At 48.9% G+C, this 20,819-nt stretch overlaps 1 protein-coding gene across 2 annotated transcripts in view; it reads left to right on the forward strand.

Annotated features, from left to right (window-relative positions):
* The window catches only part of Rpn3 (regulatory particle non-ATPase 3), a 57,473-nt gene that overhangs the window by 28,624 nt on the left and 8,030 nt on the right, over window positions 1–20,819 (forward strand). For both annotated transcript variants that reach the window (XM_077628328.1, XM_077628329.1), the window contains exons 8-10: window positions 10,160–10,383; window positions 17,615–17,770; window positions 18,887–18,937. In XM_077628328.1, coding sequence (XP_077484454.1) covers window positions 10,160–10,383; window positions 17,615–17,770; window positions 18,887–18,937 — 431 coding nt within the window. The remainder of the gene's footprint in view (window positions 1–10,159; window positions 10,384–17,614; window positions 17,771–18,886; window positions 18,938–20,819) is intronic.

Raw genomic sequence — 20,819 nt, forward strand, 5'->3', positions numbered from 1 at the left:
CGAATTTTTAGATGCCGCCCTTAAATAATCTTTGTTAACTTTTTTGTTTTTGTTTTGGTTACCGCTTGCTCATGTGTGCTCGCTGTGATGGTCGCTTAGATTTCTTTACCTTTCCTGCCCTCCTCCTCCTTCTTTTTTCAGTGAAACGTCGCCATATAAAGGCGCTGCCTGGTTTCAATAAATTTAGTTGTGAGTTAGCGCTTTGTCTCGTCCTTGTCTTTTCGTGGTTTGCATGCTCTGGCGCTATTTTCTTCAAATCATGGAGCAGACAAGCCTGACCCGAGGCCTACCCAATCACAGAGCGCCATTTTGATCACATGGCTTTTTTAACCAATGACAACGCGGCGCGCACGTTTTCTTTGCGGTCATTTTGTCCATGAACATAAAAATCCCAGTGTTGCTTACCGATTTTTTAAAAAAAAGCTGGAGGCGCGAGCTTTCGAACGAGACCAAAAACGGCGTCAGGGGAGCGCGTAGGTACCGAGCAACGGCGGGGCATGATTTGACATAATTTAAAAGGCAAATCGTGCGCCTTCGGAAATTTAAATGGCTATTACAGTTGAATCCCGCTATAACGAAATCAAAGGGACGTGCGAGAAATTTCGCTGTCGAAAAATTAACCAAAAATGCAAGGCAATAACTCCAGAAAAACAGTTTTATTGCCAAAAATCTGTGAGCTTAGCCTACTTGCGTTTCACTGCCAGCAGCGGCGTCACGCGACTTTCGCACTCTGTTAACAGCGACATTGCAACGTCGTCATCGTGTGTGCCAAGGAATTTTCTAATAACGTCGAAGGCATCCAGTACCTGCGATGAGGCTGCCGGGGCAGGTAAATTTTGAGCGGAGTCGTCTTCATGATCTGATGGCTGTTCCGGCTCGCGAACACTTTTGATGATGTCTTCATCGCTTCGTTCCTCGTGGACAATCACGTCAGCATCGAGGAAATCGTCCAGCGCTATATCAGCAGGGACGTTTCCAGCTTCTTGGAGCGATTTCCAAGTAACATCAATCCCCGGGGTCGATGACGATGGTACACTATCTACGGCTGCAGTCGTGCTGGTCGCCTTGCTGTCGACAAACCCGGCGTGCTTGGAGCAGTTGCATGTCACGCTGCACCATGTTGCTCTCTATGCCTCAGCCATCATTTCTAAAGCCATGAAAAGATCGAATTTCATCTCCCTGCCAGTGTCGGTGTTCAGGAGAAGCCGCTGGATCAACCTCGCCTGTTAGGAAGACTTCATGCTCCGGATGATGCCTTGGCCCAGGGGTTGAATGACTGAGGTACAGTTCGGAGGGAAGAACTTCAGCTCCACACTTGACAGCTTGACGTCGTCAATGCGGTGCGCTGAACAATTGTCCAAGAGCAAACAAACCTTTCGATTTTGTCTGCTCATGTCACGGTCAAGTGCCACCACCTAGTCAGCAAAAATGGCACGGGTCAGCCACGACCAGCTGTTTGCCACGTACTTGACAGGTAGGCTCCTGTTTCCCTTGAAGCAGCGCGGTTTTGCACTTTTGCCAATAACTAACGGGGGGGGGGGGGGGGGGGGGGGGGGGGGGGGGGGGGGGGGGGGGGGGGGGGTTGTCAGACCCATCCACATTTGTGCACAGGAACACAGTCACCCGTTTCTTGCTATGTTTGCCTCCGTGGCAACACTGCTCTTTAAAATCAAGCGTCTTCGCTGGCAGCATCTCATACAAGAGGCCCGTCTCGTCTGCGTTATAAATATCAGACGGAGCGTAACTGCTCATTATGTCAGTCATGCTAGCATGTCCGCCGCCCATGCTGATGCGCCGTCAACGTCCGCAGATGACGATTCACCGCACAAAACCTTGCGGACGACGTTATGCCTTCCTTTAAAGCGATTCAGCCATCCTATGCTTGCCTTAAAGTCGTTCAGCTCTAACAAACAAGCATAATTTAGGGCCTTCTGCTGTACACTTTTACCGCTCAGGGTCATGTTTGTTGCTCGCGTATCGACGAACCAAGCATAGACAGCCTTGTTGAGCTCTTCATACGTTGGTTGCGTCACTTTCTTGTGCTGCACTGAAGTGCCCGATAAAAGTGCCTTCCTAATGCTGTCCCTATTCTTCAGAAGAGAGAGAGAGAGAACAACTTTATTGAAAATGCCTGCAGAATCGGTTAGGCTCCCTCCACGCAGGGAGGACAATCGTCGATAGCGAACTCGCGGCGATGCCAAAATCTGCAGCAATAATTGCCTTCTTCTTTCTGCTTCAGCGATAATTCTATCCTTTTCTTCTAGCAAAATAAATTTTCGCTTCTTCGTTGGCGGCGACATGGCAGAGGCGATCGACGAGATCAGACTGCAGCGAGAGATCGAAAATCAACTGTGGGGTTTGAATGGGGAGATAAGTACGTTCTCCCCACTCAATCACGGCTGACACGGTTCAAAGCCGCCCGGACCCCACCCCGTGATCGCGTACGCTACCGAGCGCTCGCCGACCACGGCGGGCCTTGCTCTGGGGGAACAAAGGAACGACACATTGGCTGACACAAGCAGGCATTTATTGCTACAGAAACAATAACGCCAGCTAGCAACAAGGTACGCTAATGAATCGAGGATGTCCGACTCACCAGCAAGGTTCCGAGCGAATGTTCGCCCGCGCTAGGGCAAGGGATATATACTCTGAAGGCCGGACGGGACGAGTACGGGAGCCTGTCTCCCCGTCGCTTCCTCGCCCCGGCGGCGAGGAGCGGAGCCGCGAGCGACGCGTCCGCTCAGGCCGACGATCCCAGCCGAAGCCCCCTCTCCCGCGCGCGGGCTTTGGCAGTCTCCCGCGCAGCGATGCTGGCGCCCTCTCTTGCCAGTTAATGTAACTGACAAGGGAATGCGCTCAGCCTCGAGGTGAGACTGCCGCTGCACGGTGCCTCGCGGGAAAGCAAACTCAGGGGGCTGCAGGGCAGGTCCCCACACAACACACACTGACACACAAGAAAATGGCGGTAAGGGCTGCGGAGAAGGCGGGGAAGGGAGGCTGGCGACTGGATTTGGATTAGTCTTTGGCCCTCGTACGGCCGGCGGCCTTCGCACGGCGCCAAGTCCCCTCACTGTTTCCCTATGACGAATAAACGACCCCCAACCAAATTTTTAATAAAGAATACATGAAAATGTAATCAACATACATTCTGTGCATTATTTAACTGCTCCAAGCCACTGCTTTAGCAGGGAATAATCTCGTACAGCACTTAACCTTTGAAGAAAGGCGGGCCACTGACCGGTGAAGGCTCACGAAAAATTCGTAGAAGTGAATGCGTGCTCACAAAGTAATTCTTTTTCGAGGGAATTTCCATACATTAACTTTTATGGGGATTTATCAGGGAATGAAAAATACTTCGTTGTGGCGAAAATTTCGTTGAAGCGGCATTCGTTGGGCTGGGATTCAACTGTACTAAGCAAATACTGGCTATTTCTTTCTAAAAATACAATGTCGGGTGCAAAATGACCTCGTGAATCCAAATATGACAAAATTGAAAAATCCATTTTTTCGCGAAATTTCAGCCAGAAAGCGACATTTAACTGCGAAACCGTAATCTGGGTCTCCACCGCTGTCCACTGTAGCTGCAAAGTTCACCACAGTCGAGATGGAATGCCGAAATGGCTGCCAAGGTCTCATCATTCGCCTATTCATGCTCAGGCACTCCGCTGCTGCTTGTTGGCATTGCTGCCAAGTAACTTATGCCTTCAGCTTGCTTCCTATGGCCTTTTTTACAGTTTTTGCTGAACTTATACCCACTGCGAACTTCTGATATGGTTTCATCGCAATGGTTTCTTTGTCAAATTTGCGTCACTGAGCAGGCACCAAACGCCAAAAAAGAAAGTGTGCTGGGGCAATGCGAGGCTTGAATTTTGCCACGTGAAGTCTAACAGTTTATAGTATTACAGTGAAAGCTCATTAATTCGAATTTCACGGGGACGCTTAACGAGTTCGAATTAAGCCGAATTTGAAATTACGAAAGGCATGGAAAAACAGCCAGAAATGAGACTGGGTTGCTAGAAAGCACTTGCAGCTCACTTTATTTATTGACGAAAATAATCGGTGATCACTTTCTACTTCTTTTCCTTGAAAGCGATGTTCATCACATTGCTTTCCAAAGTGTGACAGTAACGCAGAGCATCATCTTCGCCCTCCTCGAAACTGAAAAACAGGCGCGCGACACCGATCGCCTCCATCACTTGCGAAGCAGAGAGCCGCACTAGCGCCTCTTCTTCTTCGTCCTTTTCGTCATCATCGACGACAGGTTCTTTGCCTGTTACCTGCGCGATGATGTCCTCGTCGCTCAAAGCACCACACACCACTGCACTGCTGTCTACGTCAAATGTAGTCGTCAAAGCTGACATCTAGTGCATCACGCAAACCTGCGGGGATGATCCCCCCCTGACTGGGCTCACAAGCTGCTTCCATGCCTGGGCCCTCATCAGCCACACTGAAGCCGCAGTGCCGGAAACAGTTAGAAACTGTTGCTGCCGTGACCTGATCCCAGGCACACACCAACATATGCAAGGCTGTTAGCGGTGTCACAGTGTAGTCCTTCGTGCCCGTGCACAAAACCAAGATTTCCAACATGTGGCGCCTGTAAAATGATTTTACGTTCTTAATGACGCCCTGCTCCATCGGTTGCAGAGCTGCAGTTTTGTTCGGCGAAAGAAAGACCAGCTTAATAGCCTTCAGTTCCACATCAACCATGTGTGCGGAACAGTTGTCCACAATAAAAAGAAGCGTCCTTCCTCTCAGTTGAAACTTGCAGTCGAGCTTGATCAGCCACTGCCTAACTATATCCCGCGTCGTCCGCACTTTGCGATTAGCGGCGTATTCCACTGGCAAGGTGCGGATGTTCTTGAAGCAGCGAGGCTTCAGAGCCTTTCCTACTTGATAAACAGTGGCAGTTTCTCCGTCCCGGTCATGTTTGCTGCGACCAAGACGGTTACGCGCTCCTTGCTACGCTTCCTGCCTGCACAGCTGTCTCCCTTGCAAGTCATCGTCTTACTTGGTAGCCGCTTGCAGAATAGCGCTGTTTCGTCCGCATTGAAGAAAGCATGCGGCGAATAGGCTTCAAGGTACTCCTGCAAAGCACCCATTTGCCATGTCATGCATGTCTCACTGTTGACATCTTTGCTTTCGTCCGACGAAGCGCGAACCACGATGTTGTGCCAGTCCTGGAAGTGATGAAGCCAGCCTTCTGAAACGTTGAAATTTTCGATGTAAAGGCGAAGCGCGTAGTCTGCTGTCTTCGCCATGACCATCGGGCCACTCAGTGGAATTTCCTTGCTTCCCATCTCTTTGATCCAGCTGACCATCGCGGGCTCCAATTCCAGGTACTTCGCAGGCCGAAGTCTATTGCAACTGCTGGCGAAAACTTCATTTTCATATGCATCCTCAATCGCTCTCTTGTTTTTTATATAAGTTGAGAGCAAGCTTTTAGAGATGCCATGCTTCTTAGCAATTTCCAATTTGCTTGCCTTCCCGGCATCCACTTTACGAAGGGTTTCCACCTTCTCCTTGAGCGTTCTGGCGCTGTAACCTTTGCCGCGAGAAGACATTGCGAACTCCAACAAAAATTAGGCACAACGATCGAAGAAAACGCCACTTGAAGACTCAGGGGCACGAATCGCACAGCAGCAGAATGATTCCGGAGCTAGCTTCCAAGAAAATACTAGGCCTAACAAACAAGCCCACCTAGCAACACGGCACAAAGAGCAACACAGCGGAAGACGCAATGTACATCCGCCTTGGCAGCCGCTCAAGACGTGAAAGAACAGAACCTGTTGCTACTGGCGACACCTCGCTTCCCTCGCTTCAATCATCTGGGCACTGAGCTGATGGCGATGATCGGGGTGGATTGGAGCGTCCCACCTATCATTACACAAAGAAAGCTTGTAGTGAAGTATGAAATATCACCATGCGGTGGTGCGCAGTTCGAATTATCAATTGAGGAGCCGACGTGCATGCGAATTAAGTTGGTTTACCCATAGACGCCAATGCAGCGTGGCCGGACTGTAACGGTCAGTTCGAATTAACGAGGTGTAAATTAACAAGCTTTCACTGTACCACGATGGAAATGGACGGCGCAAATAAAGACTAGGACACAAGGAAGGCACATGGAACACAGGAGCGCTGGCCCATGATGGTGGTAGCATGTCAACGCTTGTGTGTTCCATGTGTTTTCCTTGGGTCCTCGTCTTTATTTGCGCTGTATATACATTTCCATCATGAATCACCAACACGCCCAGTCTGCCACCTTAGTGAGCATTACCACATTTTATGATTTGTTTTGTCTTTTTTAGGCTGCAATCTCAGTTGACCTTTTGTTCTGCCGGGAAAGAAAGCTGAAGCGTCGCTCTTTCAAACGAGGCCAAACTCGCAGTGCTGCACCTCTATTTGTGATGTCACAAGCAACGCAAAAAAGGCATTGTCAAGCAAATTTTTGCGAGCTGTCTTGTCAAGATTGCACCTTTTCATGTGGATTTCTCGTTAACTCGACGGTATTCAAACATGAAACTTGTCAATAAGATGAAAAACATAGTCCAAAGTTCGACGGAACACCGTCTGGTCAGGGCGAAGCATGATTTATTCACAAATGAAAATTGGGTCACTTCTTTGCTTTTGCATTTTAAACAAGCAGCACATTCACAGCTTCCTTGAACACCGGAATGCCGTAGAGCCATCCATAAATTTCACTTTGGAAGAGGAAGCGAACGGCATGATCCCGTTCTTGGATGTGCTCGTCAAACGTGATGCGCATCGGTTAGCCTTCAGCGTCTTCCGAAAAGCAACGCACACGGGGAGATACCTGGATTTTGATTCCGCTCATCCTACGGCTCACAAGCGTTCAGTGGTTGCGTCACTTGTCAACCGTGCTAAAAACATCTGTTCCGACCCGGTCAGCCTTGGCAACGAGATGAAGCTTATACAGCACGATCTTGAGCGAAACGGCTACCCTAGAAATTTTACCAGCAAAGTCACCAAGAAAGCCACCTACACACGAGGAACACAACAGCTGACAAAAAAGATAAAACGTGCTGCGATTCCCTACGTGCGTCAGATCAGCGAGGCCCTTTCTAGGATTTTCCGTAAACACGAAGTGCACATTGCACACGTGCCAACTAGCAAACTGCGAGCCGATGTGGTCAACGTGAAGGACCCGCTACCACGTGCCAAGTTCCCTGGCGTTGTTTATAGGATCCCTTGCAGCGACTGCCCCTCCGTCTACATTGGGGAAACCGGGAACTTCCAGCGGCGCATGAAGGAGCACCAGGGCGACGTCAGAAACAAGCGCGCAGCAAAAAATGCAGTTGCAGAGCACGTGCTGTCCACTGGCCACGAGATTGGCTGGGATGAGGTGGAAATCTTGGCGACGGAAAGAAACCTATCTGCAAGACTTCATCTAGAATCCCTAATCATCCAGACAACGGCCAACACGCTAAACAAGAATCAGGGCACGCTACATCCTATCTACGTGAAAAGATTGCAGAAGATTCTGAAGCGTATATAACCATTCCTTCTTCTGTGACAGCCTCATTGTGAACAAGGGCCCCGTATGGGACCCGAAACGTCATTTTTCATCTTTCGACTTGGTCAGTGACCCAATTTTCATTTGTGAATAAATCAAGATGAAAAACAGTGGGCCTTTTCGATTACCTGCCTCTAGCTGCCTGTGGGCTGCCAGAGCGCGAAGCCAGGCGCACGATTTTCTCAAGCTGCTCCGCGCATTTCCGATGGCTGCCCAGAATGCATTTTTTTTTTCTCTAGCTGGGCGATTTCAGGCTGCCCGCGGGCAGCCAGACTTGCCAGGACGATTTTGTGGTGGCAGCGCTCGGGCAACTCGCAGATGACAGAGAGGTGGTGTGGTAGCGGGAAGCGCGTGCTGCCATTTTTATATGGAATAGAAGAACTGCGGTTCGTCATGTGATGTTTTGCCTGATGCAGGCGCTTGTTTTGACTAGACCACGGTGCATATCATCTGTGTCGCCTGCAATGGCGTCTTTTGCGATAGTTCTCGCTGTTTGTCTATTTGTTTTGCGTACGTGTATGTGATCGCAGTTTGATCGTCTCACCACCTTGAAAGCACAAATTCTCGCTTCATATATTCTGATCGCATATAGTTCTGGTTCATAAAATATTTCGGTTGTTAATTTCGGGCACCCAGCTGATATTGCCATGGTGTTCGAGGCCTTTCATGAGAGCGGCCGCAGATTCCAGATAAGTATGCACTCAGACGTGCGCATATATGCATGTGCTGAACGTGTTTGGTGAGGCGTTAGTTGAGCGCGATACAAGAGCGTGTGGTCTTCATTGCGTTTTGCCCAATGGAGAAGCGGATATGGTTTGAGAAATGCTTAACTGCTTGAAGCATGTCCTTTATTAAAAGCTTAAAAGCCTTCAAGAGCACACTGCTTGATGCATCTCTGTGCACGCATGTACGGTGTGTGGACACACTTGTCACTTACGGCAGCCGATATATACTTGGTTTCATACATCAGGTGCAACACTGTCAAAGCTAGCTCTCTTTTTTGCGCTGCCTGCATCCGCGACCAAAAAGTAGTGCGCTCCTTGTGGCGAGCGAAGCACATTAAAGGCTTTGCTTGCAGGCTTACTACATGACGCATCTGTCATCAGCTTGATTAAATGCACTCTTACTGCTGACGACAGGCCATCGCTTTCTCATGCCTTCGACCACTCGGCGACAGAACAAGCGCGGTGTAACACGCCTCCATTTATTTTTTCATACGGACTGCTTCCGTACCTTTCACAGCGTTGCACCTGATGTATAAAACGGAGTATAGACGAATGCTGATTCTGTCGTCGCCAACTGTCGTACAGCTTGGTGCTCGGGCCTTCTGCCACAAATGCTTAAAGTATCTGAGAAGAACCGTACGCATGCATCTCCTCACGTTTGGATCATTGAAGAGATAAAAAGAATTTCCCAGCGCAGACCATCGTGCGCATGCACACTCGGTACGTGAGGTGCCGACACGCAAGGCCGGATTGTAGCACCTTTCGTTCGAGTGCCAGTCCTCTGCGGTAAAGCTGTAGAATTACAAATACGATATGCAGCTAAATTTCTACAGTACACCCACTTGATCTCAGAGGAACCAGTGCAAAAAGAACAACGGACAAGAAACGGGGGCTGACACGGACAGAAGCGCTGACCCCGTTTGGCTTGTTCTATATGAACGTTCGATCAGCTGATCGCTTTTAACGAGATTGTGCGTGCATTCCTTGCCAGTGGCGAAAGCTGGCGGCCGACAGACTACAATTGAACGGAATGTATCCCGATTCTTTTCTGGTAACAGCCCTCAGGAGTTCACGAACGTAGAAATCGCAACGACCACAGCAGAGTCAATCATCATGCAGGGTCAATCTTCTGCGCGCGTTCACACCAGTCGTACTTACTGTGCAGTAAACAAACACGCGGTAATCTGAGAGTATGGCATGCCGTCTGATGAGGCAACACACAGGCAGTATTTCCCTGCTTTGTGGTGTCAACTGAAAGACGTTGCGATTGCTCATCGCATGCTTTTGAGGATTTCTCGAAGCTTACACACCACACTGGACCGAAGGCACACACTATCGTTGTCGACGCCAATGTGTACGGGTGCGAGCACGATCAGCTGTTTGTTCTGCAGTCTGCGGCAGCCGTCAATAACTCCAGGTCGTTGTTTTCGGTCTCGAGCAGCCTATTTCTGCCGTATGCGTGCGTAACAACGAGACGCTGCAGAACATGAAGCTGTGGAGAGCATCTGTCCTTCGTGATCCGTGTATAGCTTCCTGCCGTGATTGCCGGCAGTGAGTTCCGGTGGCTGCCAGCCCATGTGACCATGATGCGCTTTCCTGTGAGGGGCAAACTTGCTGGCAGCCAGCGGTCAGCCTGACTGTGGTAAATTGAAGAGACCCAGTGAGACATATCCAGCTATGACAAAATTAAAAATACATTTTTTTCACAATTTTCCGGCCCTGAAGACCCACATCCCATGTTAAGGATGAATTGCTGACATTGCATGAGTAAGAAGATGTATGAATCTGGTGAGCCTGTTTTGCAGCATTAGTGAGATGCAATGCCAGATTGCAGATGAGTACATTCTAATTTCCTGCACTGAACAAAGAGTTGTCAGCCATGGCCTTTGTTCTCTTCCCACAGCGGTGCGGGCGGGCAACCTGGCACGCTTCAACGAGGTGCTGGAGAACTTTGGGCCCAAGTTCCAGGCGGACCACACGTTCACGCTCATCATCCGCCTGCGGCACAATGTGATCAAGACGGGTGTGCGCATGATCAACCTCTCGTACCTGCGCATCTCGTTGGCTGACGTGGCCCACAAGCTGCAGCTGGACAGCTCCGAGGACGCCGAGTTTATTGTTGCCAAGGTGAGAGCACTGTGCATGCGAACTCCTTCACAGCAGAGCCTCAACAAGAAAAAAGTTACAGAGCTATTACATTAAATTTAAGATTCCCAGTGCACCTAACTCTGAAAGCCTGGCAAGCCATGCAAGAGCTCTTGGCAGTGGCGGCCGCTGCTGGGGGTAGAAATCAATCTGCTTGCTTGTTTTCTTTCAAATGATGCATTGGTATACATCAATCACCCTTTGGTATTCGCCTGCGGCAGCCCTCCACTACCCCACTTCTTTCTTTCACTCCCTCCTTTATCCCTTCCCTTAGGGCGAGGTTCAGGTGTCAGGGGATATGTGAGACGGATACTGCCCCATTTCCTTTCCCCAAAAACCAATTTTCATTTTTTTTTTCTTTATGCATAGCTTGATGTCAAGACAAGCCAATGGCATATGTACTACAGTCGATCCCGGATATATCAAACTCGAAGGGGATCGCGAAATAGTTCGATATATCAATAATTAAAAATATAAAATATGCATGTCAAAAGCTTCTTTAACAACTTCACACATCTAAAGGCAGTTTCCCGATGTCGTGACTAATGGGAACTCACTGATCTGTGCCTCAAAGGCGCGTAAAAAAACAAAAACACAGCGCTATGACCAGAGCACTTTATTTTGGAAGAAAAAAACCTTTGCTTGCTTTTTCTTCTGCACCATCAAGTTCATTAAGCTGTCCTCAAGCTTGTTGACTCTGTCCAAACGAGAAATGCCAGCTCCTTCTATTGTGCCACAACAGCAGCGAATGACGCTGAAAGCTGATGCAAAATCAGCTGCAGTGCATAGTGGTTGGTCCTCTTCGTCGGAACCTTCGCCGCTGCCCGAGTCTGCGTCCTCGTCGCCCATGATGTCAGCCACAATCTCTGCATCAGCGCGATTGGCTACTGCTTGCACGTCGTCGTCGGTTCTGACGAAATCGCGTGCTGTAACGCCGCCTGGGATGGCGCCTAGGAATGCTGAGAGCTCGCGAAATTCGCTGTCCAGGCATCCAGCGTCATCGTCTTCACTGTCAAGACATCCGTCATCTGCAGCTACCACAAAGCCTGCTTTGTGGAAGCAGTTCACAATTGTGCTTTTCTTCATGTCGTTACAGGCACCAGCCAGCATTTGAATGGCTCCGAGGAGGTCCACCTTGAGTTCGATTCCTAATCGAAGGTTGATTAGGAGCCTCTGCACCAGTCGTTGTCTGTACCCAACCTTAAACGCTTTCACAATGCCTTGGTCGAGAGGCTGAAGTTTTGCCACTGTGTTTGGCGGCAGAAACTTGACGGTGATCTGCTTTAATGGGCAGACGACATGATGGGCTGAACAATTGTCAAGAAGACAAACTTTGCGGCCAGACTTCTCCAGTTCGGCATCCCACGCCTGTAGCCACTCAACGAAAAAATCGCGTGTCATCCAAGCTTTCTAATTGGACGCGTATCGAACCGAGAGGCCTTTCGTGTTCTTAAAGCAGCGTGGCGACCTGCTCTTTCCAAGTTTGCATGACCCATCCATATTTGCAGCAAGCAAAATCGATATGCGCACTTTGCTGTTCTTTCCACCATGGCATGCAGTGCCCTTCAGATGCAGAGTTTTGTTTGCCAGCATTTGCCAAAACAGTGCCGTCTCATCTGCGTTGAATATTTGCGATGGCGAAAAGCTGTCGGAAATATTTGCCCACTCTTCGGACAACCACTTCTCTACGTGACTTGTGCTAGTCGTCTCGCTTTCGCCTGAAAGGGTCTTTCCGACGATGCTGTAGCGACTCTCAAATCGCTGCTGCCAACCAGTGTCACCAGTGAAGCTTTCTTCTCCGAAGGCCACAGCAAACCATTTGGCCTTCTCCATGAGCACTGGGCCGTCAACAGGCATGTTCTTGGCACGTGTCTCCAAAAACCAGGCGTACAATGCCTTCTCGACCTTGTCAAAGGTTGGGACGCGCATTTGACACGCTCCAGGGCGACTGGACTGCACTGTCTTCCACTGTCCTCGGCTTAACATCGGCTTTGTTCCTGAGGATCATACTCGGGGTGTTGCGAGGAATTCCGAACGCCGCGGCGACCGACGACTTTTTCTCGCCAGCCTCCACCGGTCGAATGGTTTGGTTTGGTTGGTTTCTGGGGGTTTAACGTCCCAAAGCGACTCAGGCTATGAGAGACGCCGTAGTGAAGGGCTCCGGAAATTTCGACCACCTGGGGTTCTTTAACGTGCACAGTACACGGGCCTCTAGCATTTCGCCTCCATCGAAATTCCGCCGCCGCGGCTGGGATCGAACCCGCGTCTTTCGGGCCAGCAGCCGAGTGCCATAACCACTCAGCCACCTCAGCCACCGCAGTGGCTGTACCACCCGTCGAATGATGTCCACCTTTGTTGAAAAATCCAAATTCTTGCGTTTTTCCGCGGCCATGGCTCCAGAACACGTGCCAAAAGCAGAAATAAAAACGCACTGCACCACACGAGTCTCAAGCCTTCGCGTTGGCCTCGTGAATAAAAGGGAACAATGCGAATCAAAAGATGCACCGCTCCGCGTCTCCGCACTACCACAAGCCCAAGCTGCACTGACCTCGTTCGTCTCGCTGCGCCAGCGGTGTCAGCCAACCAAAACAGAGGAAACGGGTGCCTGCGGTCAGCGTGGTTTCTCCCTCCCGCTTCCTTCTCACACCCAATTGCACTCCAAGTGCTCCTCGTCACATGCCTTTTACCCGCACGCCCCTTTCTCAGAGTGCGGGGCGGCGCGCGTGAGATCGCGGGAACATCGCGAGAGCTTCGTGAGGAGAAGCGCACTTGCTGGGGCGCAGCTCAGCTTGGAGTTCGATACATCAATATGCCGGTGCATGGGAGTTCTGTATACGCAAACAATAGCGCTATACTTTTGCATGGGATTCCCGAGGGAATTTTTCAACTGTTCGATATAGGCAATAATTCGATATATCCGATTTCGATATATCCGGGATCGACTGTAGCACGTTTCCTGATGCGAAATTTATTGAAAGCTCTCGTCAGAAAGTTGCATAACATTATTACATAAATGCACAAGGACTTGCTTTACATAAAATAGGATCACATATTTGTAATCAGCACACAAAAATACATGTTTCTTAAAGATTTCGTTATTGTGACTTCATTAACAAAAATTTTTTTTCTAAGACCAGCTTCCCCCCTTAAATGTTGTATATCAGGTATAGGTGATCTTCGACAGCAAATTTTAAGTGAACATGATTACAGTGGTTGCCACTTCAAATGGAAGACCATTCCAGTCGTTGGGTGTTCTAAGGAAAAAAGACTGCTTATATGTTACAGTACGTGATTGCTTGTGATTGCTTCGGGTAGATGGCATCAAAATCGGAATTGCAGGATATCCTTTGAGCACGTGTGATTCGGGGGCATCCTGGTTTAAGGTGTAATAAAACCTGAGACAAGGAAAGACTGACGATTTTGCAAGACCAGGCTAGCGTGGGGAGATGGAGCCGAGATTTTAGTGCAGAAACGCTAGTGTGATAAGGGTAGTCTAAACAAACACTAAATCGGGCGGCACTGTTATGGACAGATTCGAGTGTGGTGGTAAGGTTTGCATATAAAGGGATCATACGTGGAACGTGCAAACAGAAGGTTTGGACATGGAAATGTTAAGTAAGCAAGAAGTTTTATGAAACGGGGGCTAATGAAAGGTTACATCCTAAATCCCCCTAGAACTTGATTTACTGGATTAGGATCATGATGAATGTGGTGAGACCAGGTTAAATCTTAAGTGGATGCCAAGGTAGGAGCAGACTAATATGATAGGAATAGTGCTGATTGTGTATTATCTTGGTGGTTGCCCCGGCAATGGAAAGAAAGTAGCCAAGTGCTGCACCATTCTTTGACGCGGACAAGATCTTGAAGGTTAGTGATGTCACTCTGATTGTTTATTGGGCGGTGAATAACACAATCATCTAAATAATTGAAGATAAGGCCTGATGTTAAGGGGTAAATCATTTATGTAGATAAAAAAAAATAGAAGGTGTCCTAAAACATTACCCTGGAGAATGCCTACAAGACAGGAGAGAAGGATGACGAGTCTGAATTGGAGTGGACAGATTGATAACAATCAGTTCGGAAAACTCAAATCCAATCCAGAACTGAGGGATGCAAATTTAGGCATGAGGGTTTGTATTAGGCACTTGTGTGGGAATTTATCTAATGGTAATAATGGAATCTGTGGGAATTTGGGAGTGTATATCTTGAAGAAGAGAACAAGTAGGTTGTTACGGAAACGACCTTTATAGAAGCAGTGTTGGTTAGGATGGAAGAAGTTATTCGATGATAAAAATTGGGAGCCGCCGCGGTGCCTCATTGGTCATGATGCTCGGCTGCTGACCCGAAAGACGTGGTATCTATCCTGGCTGCGGCGTTCGAATTTAGATAGAGACGAAATTCTAGAGGCCCTTGTACTGTGCGATGTTGGTGCACGTGGAAGAACCCCGGGCGGTTGACATTTCCGGAGCCCTTCACTACGACATCCCTCATAGCCTGAGTCGCTTTGGGATGCTAAACCCCTATAAAAACCTGTTTGGTGCATCATACATAGCCTTAGTTGTGTTTGTGCCACTAAGCTTCATATAAGTACTGTATTTACACGATTGTAAGTCGACCCAGCCAGATCACATTTGAGAAAAAAACTTGGAGGTCGTTTAAGCTTGGCCTTTAATAGAACACGGCAGCATTACCCTGCGGCCCTCCGCTTATCGCCAGCCGCTATCGGCTGTCACGTGCAGGCATGGCCGGGAAGCACATTCCGAAACGAAAATGTATTAGTCACTGGACTACTTGTCCACACTTACACCATCGTCCTCACTGGTGCTTCCGTCGTTCTAATATTTGCGTGTAGCTAAATCCCACACTTCGCAAACAGCCATATCATGGCATTGCATGAAACAGCTGAAAATTTTGCCTCACTGCAGCTGCTACACCGGTGCCACCCGTTGCGAATGTCTAACTTGTGGCCTGGCGCGCAGTTGTTCCTTTCTTTGGCGTACAGAATGACAGCCATGTTAAATGTAGCCATGAACGAGCACCAGTCATTTACCGGACCCGGAGCACAAATAACAACTGACGAAGCACTACCTTAAGAGGGTTCACCGGTGAGGAAAACATGGGAAATTTCAGAAGCTGTAGCGTGCCTAAAAAGTGTTCGATTTTCATGAGGTCTGTGGCAGTGTTTATTTATTTAATGAATGAAGGAAATGTTGCAGACAGATATTATTTTTTAATCAGAGGTAAATATCCAGAAAAATCGCACCTTTAGATATGTCGGTCTTTCATGTCGTCTCGTGAAAAAAACTAAGTCAAATATAAGAATTTCGTCTGCAACATTTCCTCCCTTTTTCTTTCTTGATTGTCAAGCTGCAATTTTCATCCATATCGAGCGTAGTATTTGCGTTTTACAGGCTCTGAAAGTTGTGTATGTATTTTCTGCAGGGATTTGAAATTCGCGCCAAATTTAACTAGCGCCTCCATCTGGCGTCAGAATATTTTATCCCTACTACACTCTACCACCAGCCTCTTGGCTGTCTGTGTTCGTGCGTGCACATTTTTACTCAGAGCTTGGACGGACCTGAGCTCTTTCTTTCCTTTTTTCGTGCTTGGGCTGTATTCGGAAAGGATGTCTGCGTTTCTTTTTTGCTCGAGCTCTTGGTGCGGAAAGGAAGTGGATTGCAAGGCCACACACAACGAAGTGCCCCCCCCCCGCTTTCCCCTCCTGGCAGCCACACAATAAGGCATTGTTAGTGCCAAAACACAGGATGGGGGCTCCCTATTCAGCACAGTATAGGAGAACAGCATTGTTCCTTGCTCAGTGCAAGGGCGCAGTGACCCATGTGTCGATACAAGTCAAGAATGAAGCTGCAAATACTCCTCATAGGAGGGCCACGAGCCGATAGCGGCCGGCGCTTACATGAACCCACGCGCCTGGTCGTTTGAAAACCGGTAGTGGTACGCACGCCGAGCCGGGAGTCGACGGGTCGGGTCCAGTGAATTCCGCCGCAAGGGCTAGGTGACTCAACTCGACCCTGAACCGATGTGCTTGTAAGCGCTGTTGGGTCGAAAAGTAGGGTTATTGAGAGGGAAGGGGATAAATGCGAACTTGCTTTCCACGTGCGCCGTCGCACCTCTGATACAGCAATGGCGTGCCTCAATCTTGGAGGCTGCTACTGCTTGCTCGTCGCTTGGTGTTGCTACAGCTGAACCGGTCTCGAATCGCTAAAATCGAGTTCATGTAAACACGCAGTGGTTGAGTTGGATTGACCATGCTCAACCCTACCCCCGAATCGACCCGACGCTATTGGGTTCATGTAAACAGGGGTAATGGCGTAGACTGATTGTCATGATGTAGCGATTAACCTCCTTTCACTAAGGCACTTGCCGATCACCTGCGATTTCACGCTGTACTCGCGGCGGACTACTGTGTATGCCAGTGCAACAGCCCACATCAAGGGGAGAAAGGACCGTCTCCTTCCTTTTCCTGCTCGGCCCCTGCTGCACTGCAACTGTGACGTCATGAGAACCAGTGAAAGCCAATGTTCAGCTTCAAGCTAATGAAACCAGAAGCAGGACGTGCTAGGAAGCACGCAGGAGGATCCAGGCAGCGATAGTGATGCTGAAGATGGCGAAGCCCTGAGCAACCGCGAAGTGCTTGACGCAATTCTGCAGCACCACGCGAGTTTGACTGGGGCAGCAAGATGCAATGCAATCCTTGTGGGCCTATGAACACAGTGTGAGGCCAACTCTGATTGCAAAGCAGAGGCAAAAGACTGATTACTTCCAGAGAAAATAAAGAATGAGTGCTTACAACTGGCAAGTGATTTCGTAATGTTTCTGCATGCTAGGTACGGAATTTCGATGCAACCAAATTTCATTATATCGAGGCTTAACTGTATTGCAGACAATAAAGCTTCTATTTTTACTATTTTTTTGCAAACCAACACAGTTTAGTGAGTATATAGCCAAATTACCAAAGAGCTTCCTCGAGAGCCATGTCATTACCAACTGATACAGCAAAAACGCTGATGCAATAGATTTTTGGCTGGTCCTAGCGACTAGAACTTCACCCAACCTCAAGCAGAGTGACAAAATTTTGAATACAGCATGTGGGCTTTACTTTCTCTGCCAATTTCTGCCCAAGTTCTGTTGCTGTGGGGGGGGGCCTACAAGAGGGAGAGAGAGAGAGTGGGTGCCAGCTGTTGGTGTGCAGGCAATTCGTGATGGGGTGATCGAGGCCACCATCGACCACGAGCGGGGCTGCATGCAGTCCAAGGAGAACATGGACATTTATTGCACCCGGGAGCCCCAGGCGGCATTCCACCAGCGCATCTGCTTCTGCCTGGACATCCACAACCAGTCGGTCAAGGTGGGTGCTGTCAGGCCTTCCAGCACCCTTTGATGTTACCCCCCCTCCCCTGATTGACATATTAGAGGGTTTTAGTATAGTGTTAGCAGACCTAGCGGAAAGATTTAGTATAGCATTCTGAAAACCTTAAAGGGGTGGAGGCACCAAATTTGTGGTTGGCATGTTCTTTGTTTCAAACGTTGCTTATTGGCCCAAGACGCGTGACTCACACTTTGTGATTCATATATGCGTGGCAAATTATTTATTATTGCAGTATTTATGCTTAGCGATTTCTGTTTCTGAGTGTCAGGGTGTGTTATGACATGGGTGGTGTGTTTTGCACCGAAGTAGTATATTCAGGCCTCAAGAAAGGGAATTTTAGTTTTCGAGCATTAAAGACTAGCGGGTAAGTTTTTTTAACGATGTGCAGAATTCCTCTGTACAAAGTGTCAGATTTGTTAAAAATGGTAACATCGAAATGTGGTATACGGGATCACATACTAGTGGAGGGATCGTGGAATCACTTTGTGTTCACTGTTACGTGAAATATTTACTGCGTTTGCCACATGATACAAAAAATCAACTTATTTGTGACAAGAAGGTTGCTCAATTAGGCTGAAACAATGAAATCAGTGCTAGGTGCACAAGTCTCTCAGAAAAAGCAGCAAGTTTGCTGTGTACACAGTTGCATACAAAGCAGCTGAAAAGGTTAAGGTGTTCGTGACCTTGTTCAGGCTGCACCACTTATTTCCAACATGATTTCACATGTAGCGCACATGGTCGGGACGATACCTGAATTTAATTGAAAAAAAAAGGCGCTTATAAATCTGATGGCCCGTAAAATATAAGGCTTGGTTAACACTGCTGAAGGCTTGCCAGTGCAGCAAGACATTGGGCATTCGAATGTCTGTAAACAGAATGTAGTAAACATTCCAACTTGAATCATTTGAATTTTTTTTATTTGAGCATTTGAAGCATGTGCAAGACATGAAACGGACATCACTTTGATTGTGGCATCCCCTGTGTTTTGGGAAAAAGAAGGTGCGAGACCCTGTGCTCATCATCACTTTCCTGCAGACTGACCTGTGTATGCATCTCTTTCCCCCCTCTTTACTCGGTTTCTCCTCTTCCTCCCAGGCTATGCGGTTTCCACCAAAGTCTTACAACAAGGACCTGGAGTCAGCCGAGGTAAGTGGTCTCCCTCACATGCTGCTGCTGCAACAGTCGAGGGTTCTTCGCTGGTGCCTTGAGGGGAACAGGCCTTCACTGTGGTGTTTTGCTCTCGACTTGCCTAACTACTTGGTAGCTGCTGGAGCCTTGTGTCAGGGAATATGCACCAGTTAATAATACCCTGGCTGTAGTTCGGGAGAAAAAATGGGCTTAGGCATTCCATGTGATGCAGAGTCAAGGCAAGTGGTGTTCCCTTAGGGTAATGAAGTGGATTCTAAGAGGAGGCATGCCGAGTTTGCAGGGATCAGGTGGCTACAGCTGTCTGAGGAGGAGGGTAGAGGGAGGCCTTTGTTGTACAGGCTGGTAATGATGGTGAAAGATTTCGCAAAGTAAAAAAAAAATGGCGATGGTTTAGCTGTGGTTAAAACCTGGAGTGACGCAACAGCTACAGCTGGCCGAATGGAACTTGCTCAGTTGAACTGCAAAGTCAGTCTTTCGCCGCTCCGTTTCGCTGGGCGTTCCTTCTTCATCTTTGTCCCACTTGACACGGCGCATACGCAGAGCTGTGGCAGCTCTGCACCATGTGGCTAGTCACGTGACCAACCACGGCATGGCGGCGCTGCCATGCTGAAGGCGGCTCGAAATGCTACCATAATGTAGCTGTCGCTACAAAAGTAGGCGGCCCCCTTTGCACTGCCCTTTCCCCACACGTGCATGAGCTTTCAGGCGCTACGAATGCAGGAACGCGGCTGAGCACTTCTCTTGGTGCAACAGCGCTTGCAACATCATCATAGCTCGAGCTCAGCAGTTCCTTAACATCTCTGGAAGTAATTTGGGTGCCCAACAGAGATTTGGTTTCGTTTGGTTCACGGGGGTATAATGCCCCAGAGCGACTCGGGCTTTGAGGGACGCCATGGTGAAGGGCTTCGGAAATTTCAACCACTCGGGGTTTTTTTAGTCAACAGCCGAGTGACCAACCACATTACGAACCACGTGGTCAGCCACGGTGCTGCGCCCGCGTACCCACGCACTGGAAGAGTCTACCGCGAGAATTGAAGAGAGCAGTCTCTCGAAATGACAGCACACTCTCTTTGATGCTATTGCATTTTTTCGCTTGTACTGTAAAAGCTCGTTAATTCGAACTGACGCCCAGGTCCCGGCGCAGCCCTGTGTATTTTGAATGGGGAAAACTCCCGATAATTCGAACAAGTCGGTTCTGCTACGGTTAATTCGAACCAGGAGCAACTGGCTGACACCGCTCCTCGTAGATAGAAGTTGACACATAGCGAGTAAAACACGCGCCAAATTTACCAGAGATGTAAAACAATGGAAAAGAAAGAATGCTGAGTGCACGAGGCTCACGGAGCCCGCGTTCCGGTGCATGCCGTAGCAGGATTTCGCTGCAGGAGCACCCGCCCGCGCCGCTGATGCTTCGTCACGAGCCATTCCAGGTTTTCGTTGTGCTGCCGTCGCTGGGTTGTGATCACGTGGTGTAAACAACGTAGTATGGCGGTTCGGGCTATAACTGCTTTTGTTGGTGCTGCGAGCGCAAGCTACATGGACAGCAGCGTGGAGATGTTGGAGACCTTGAGTGACACCGATATATTTGAGGCTGCATTCTCTCGGCAGACGTCGCAAGGCTCACGTGCAGTGAACAGAGCCGACAGTGATGAGTCCGACGGTGGCGACGAGACTGTGCCAACGCCAAGTGCACATGAAGTATCTTCAGCGCTCGATGTTGCAGCACGCCACTTCTCTATCAATGACAGCTCTGGCGTTGTGCAGGAGCTTTGGGCACGGTGGAGATGATGCTGATTTAGTCATTGCAGAAAAAATGCAAGCAAATGCACTTCACTGATTACTTTTAATTTTAATTTTTACGCTGGTAAAGCTCGTGGCA

The sequence above is a fragment of the Amblyomma americanum genome, chromosome 6 (genome assembly GCF_052857255.1).
Source record: "Amblyomma americanum isolate KBUSLIRL-KWMA chromosome 6, ASM5285725v1, whole genome shotgun sequence".
In the NCBI taxonomy this organism is placed as follows: Eukaryota; Metazoa; Arthropoda; class Arachnida; order Ixodida; family Ixodidae; genus Amblyomma; species Amblyomma americanum.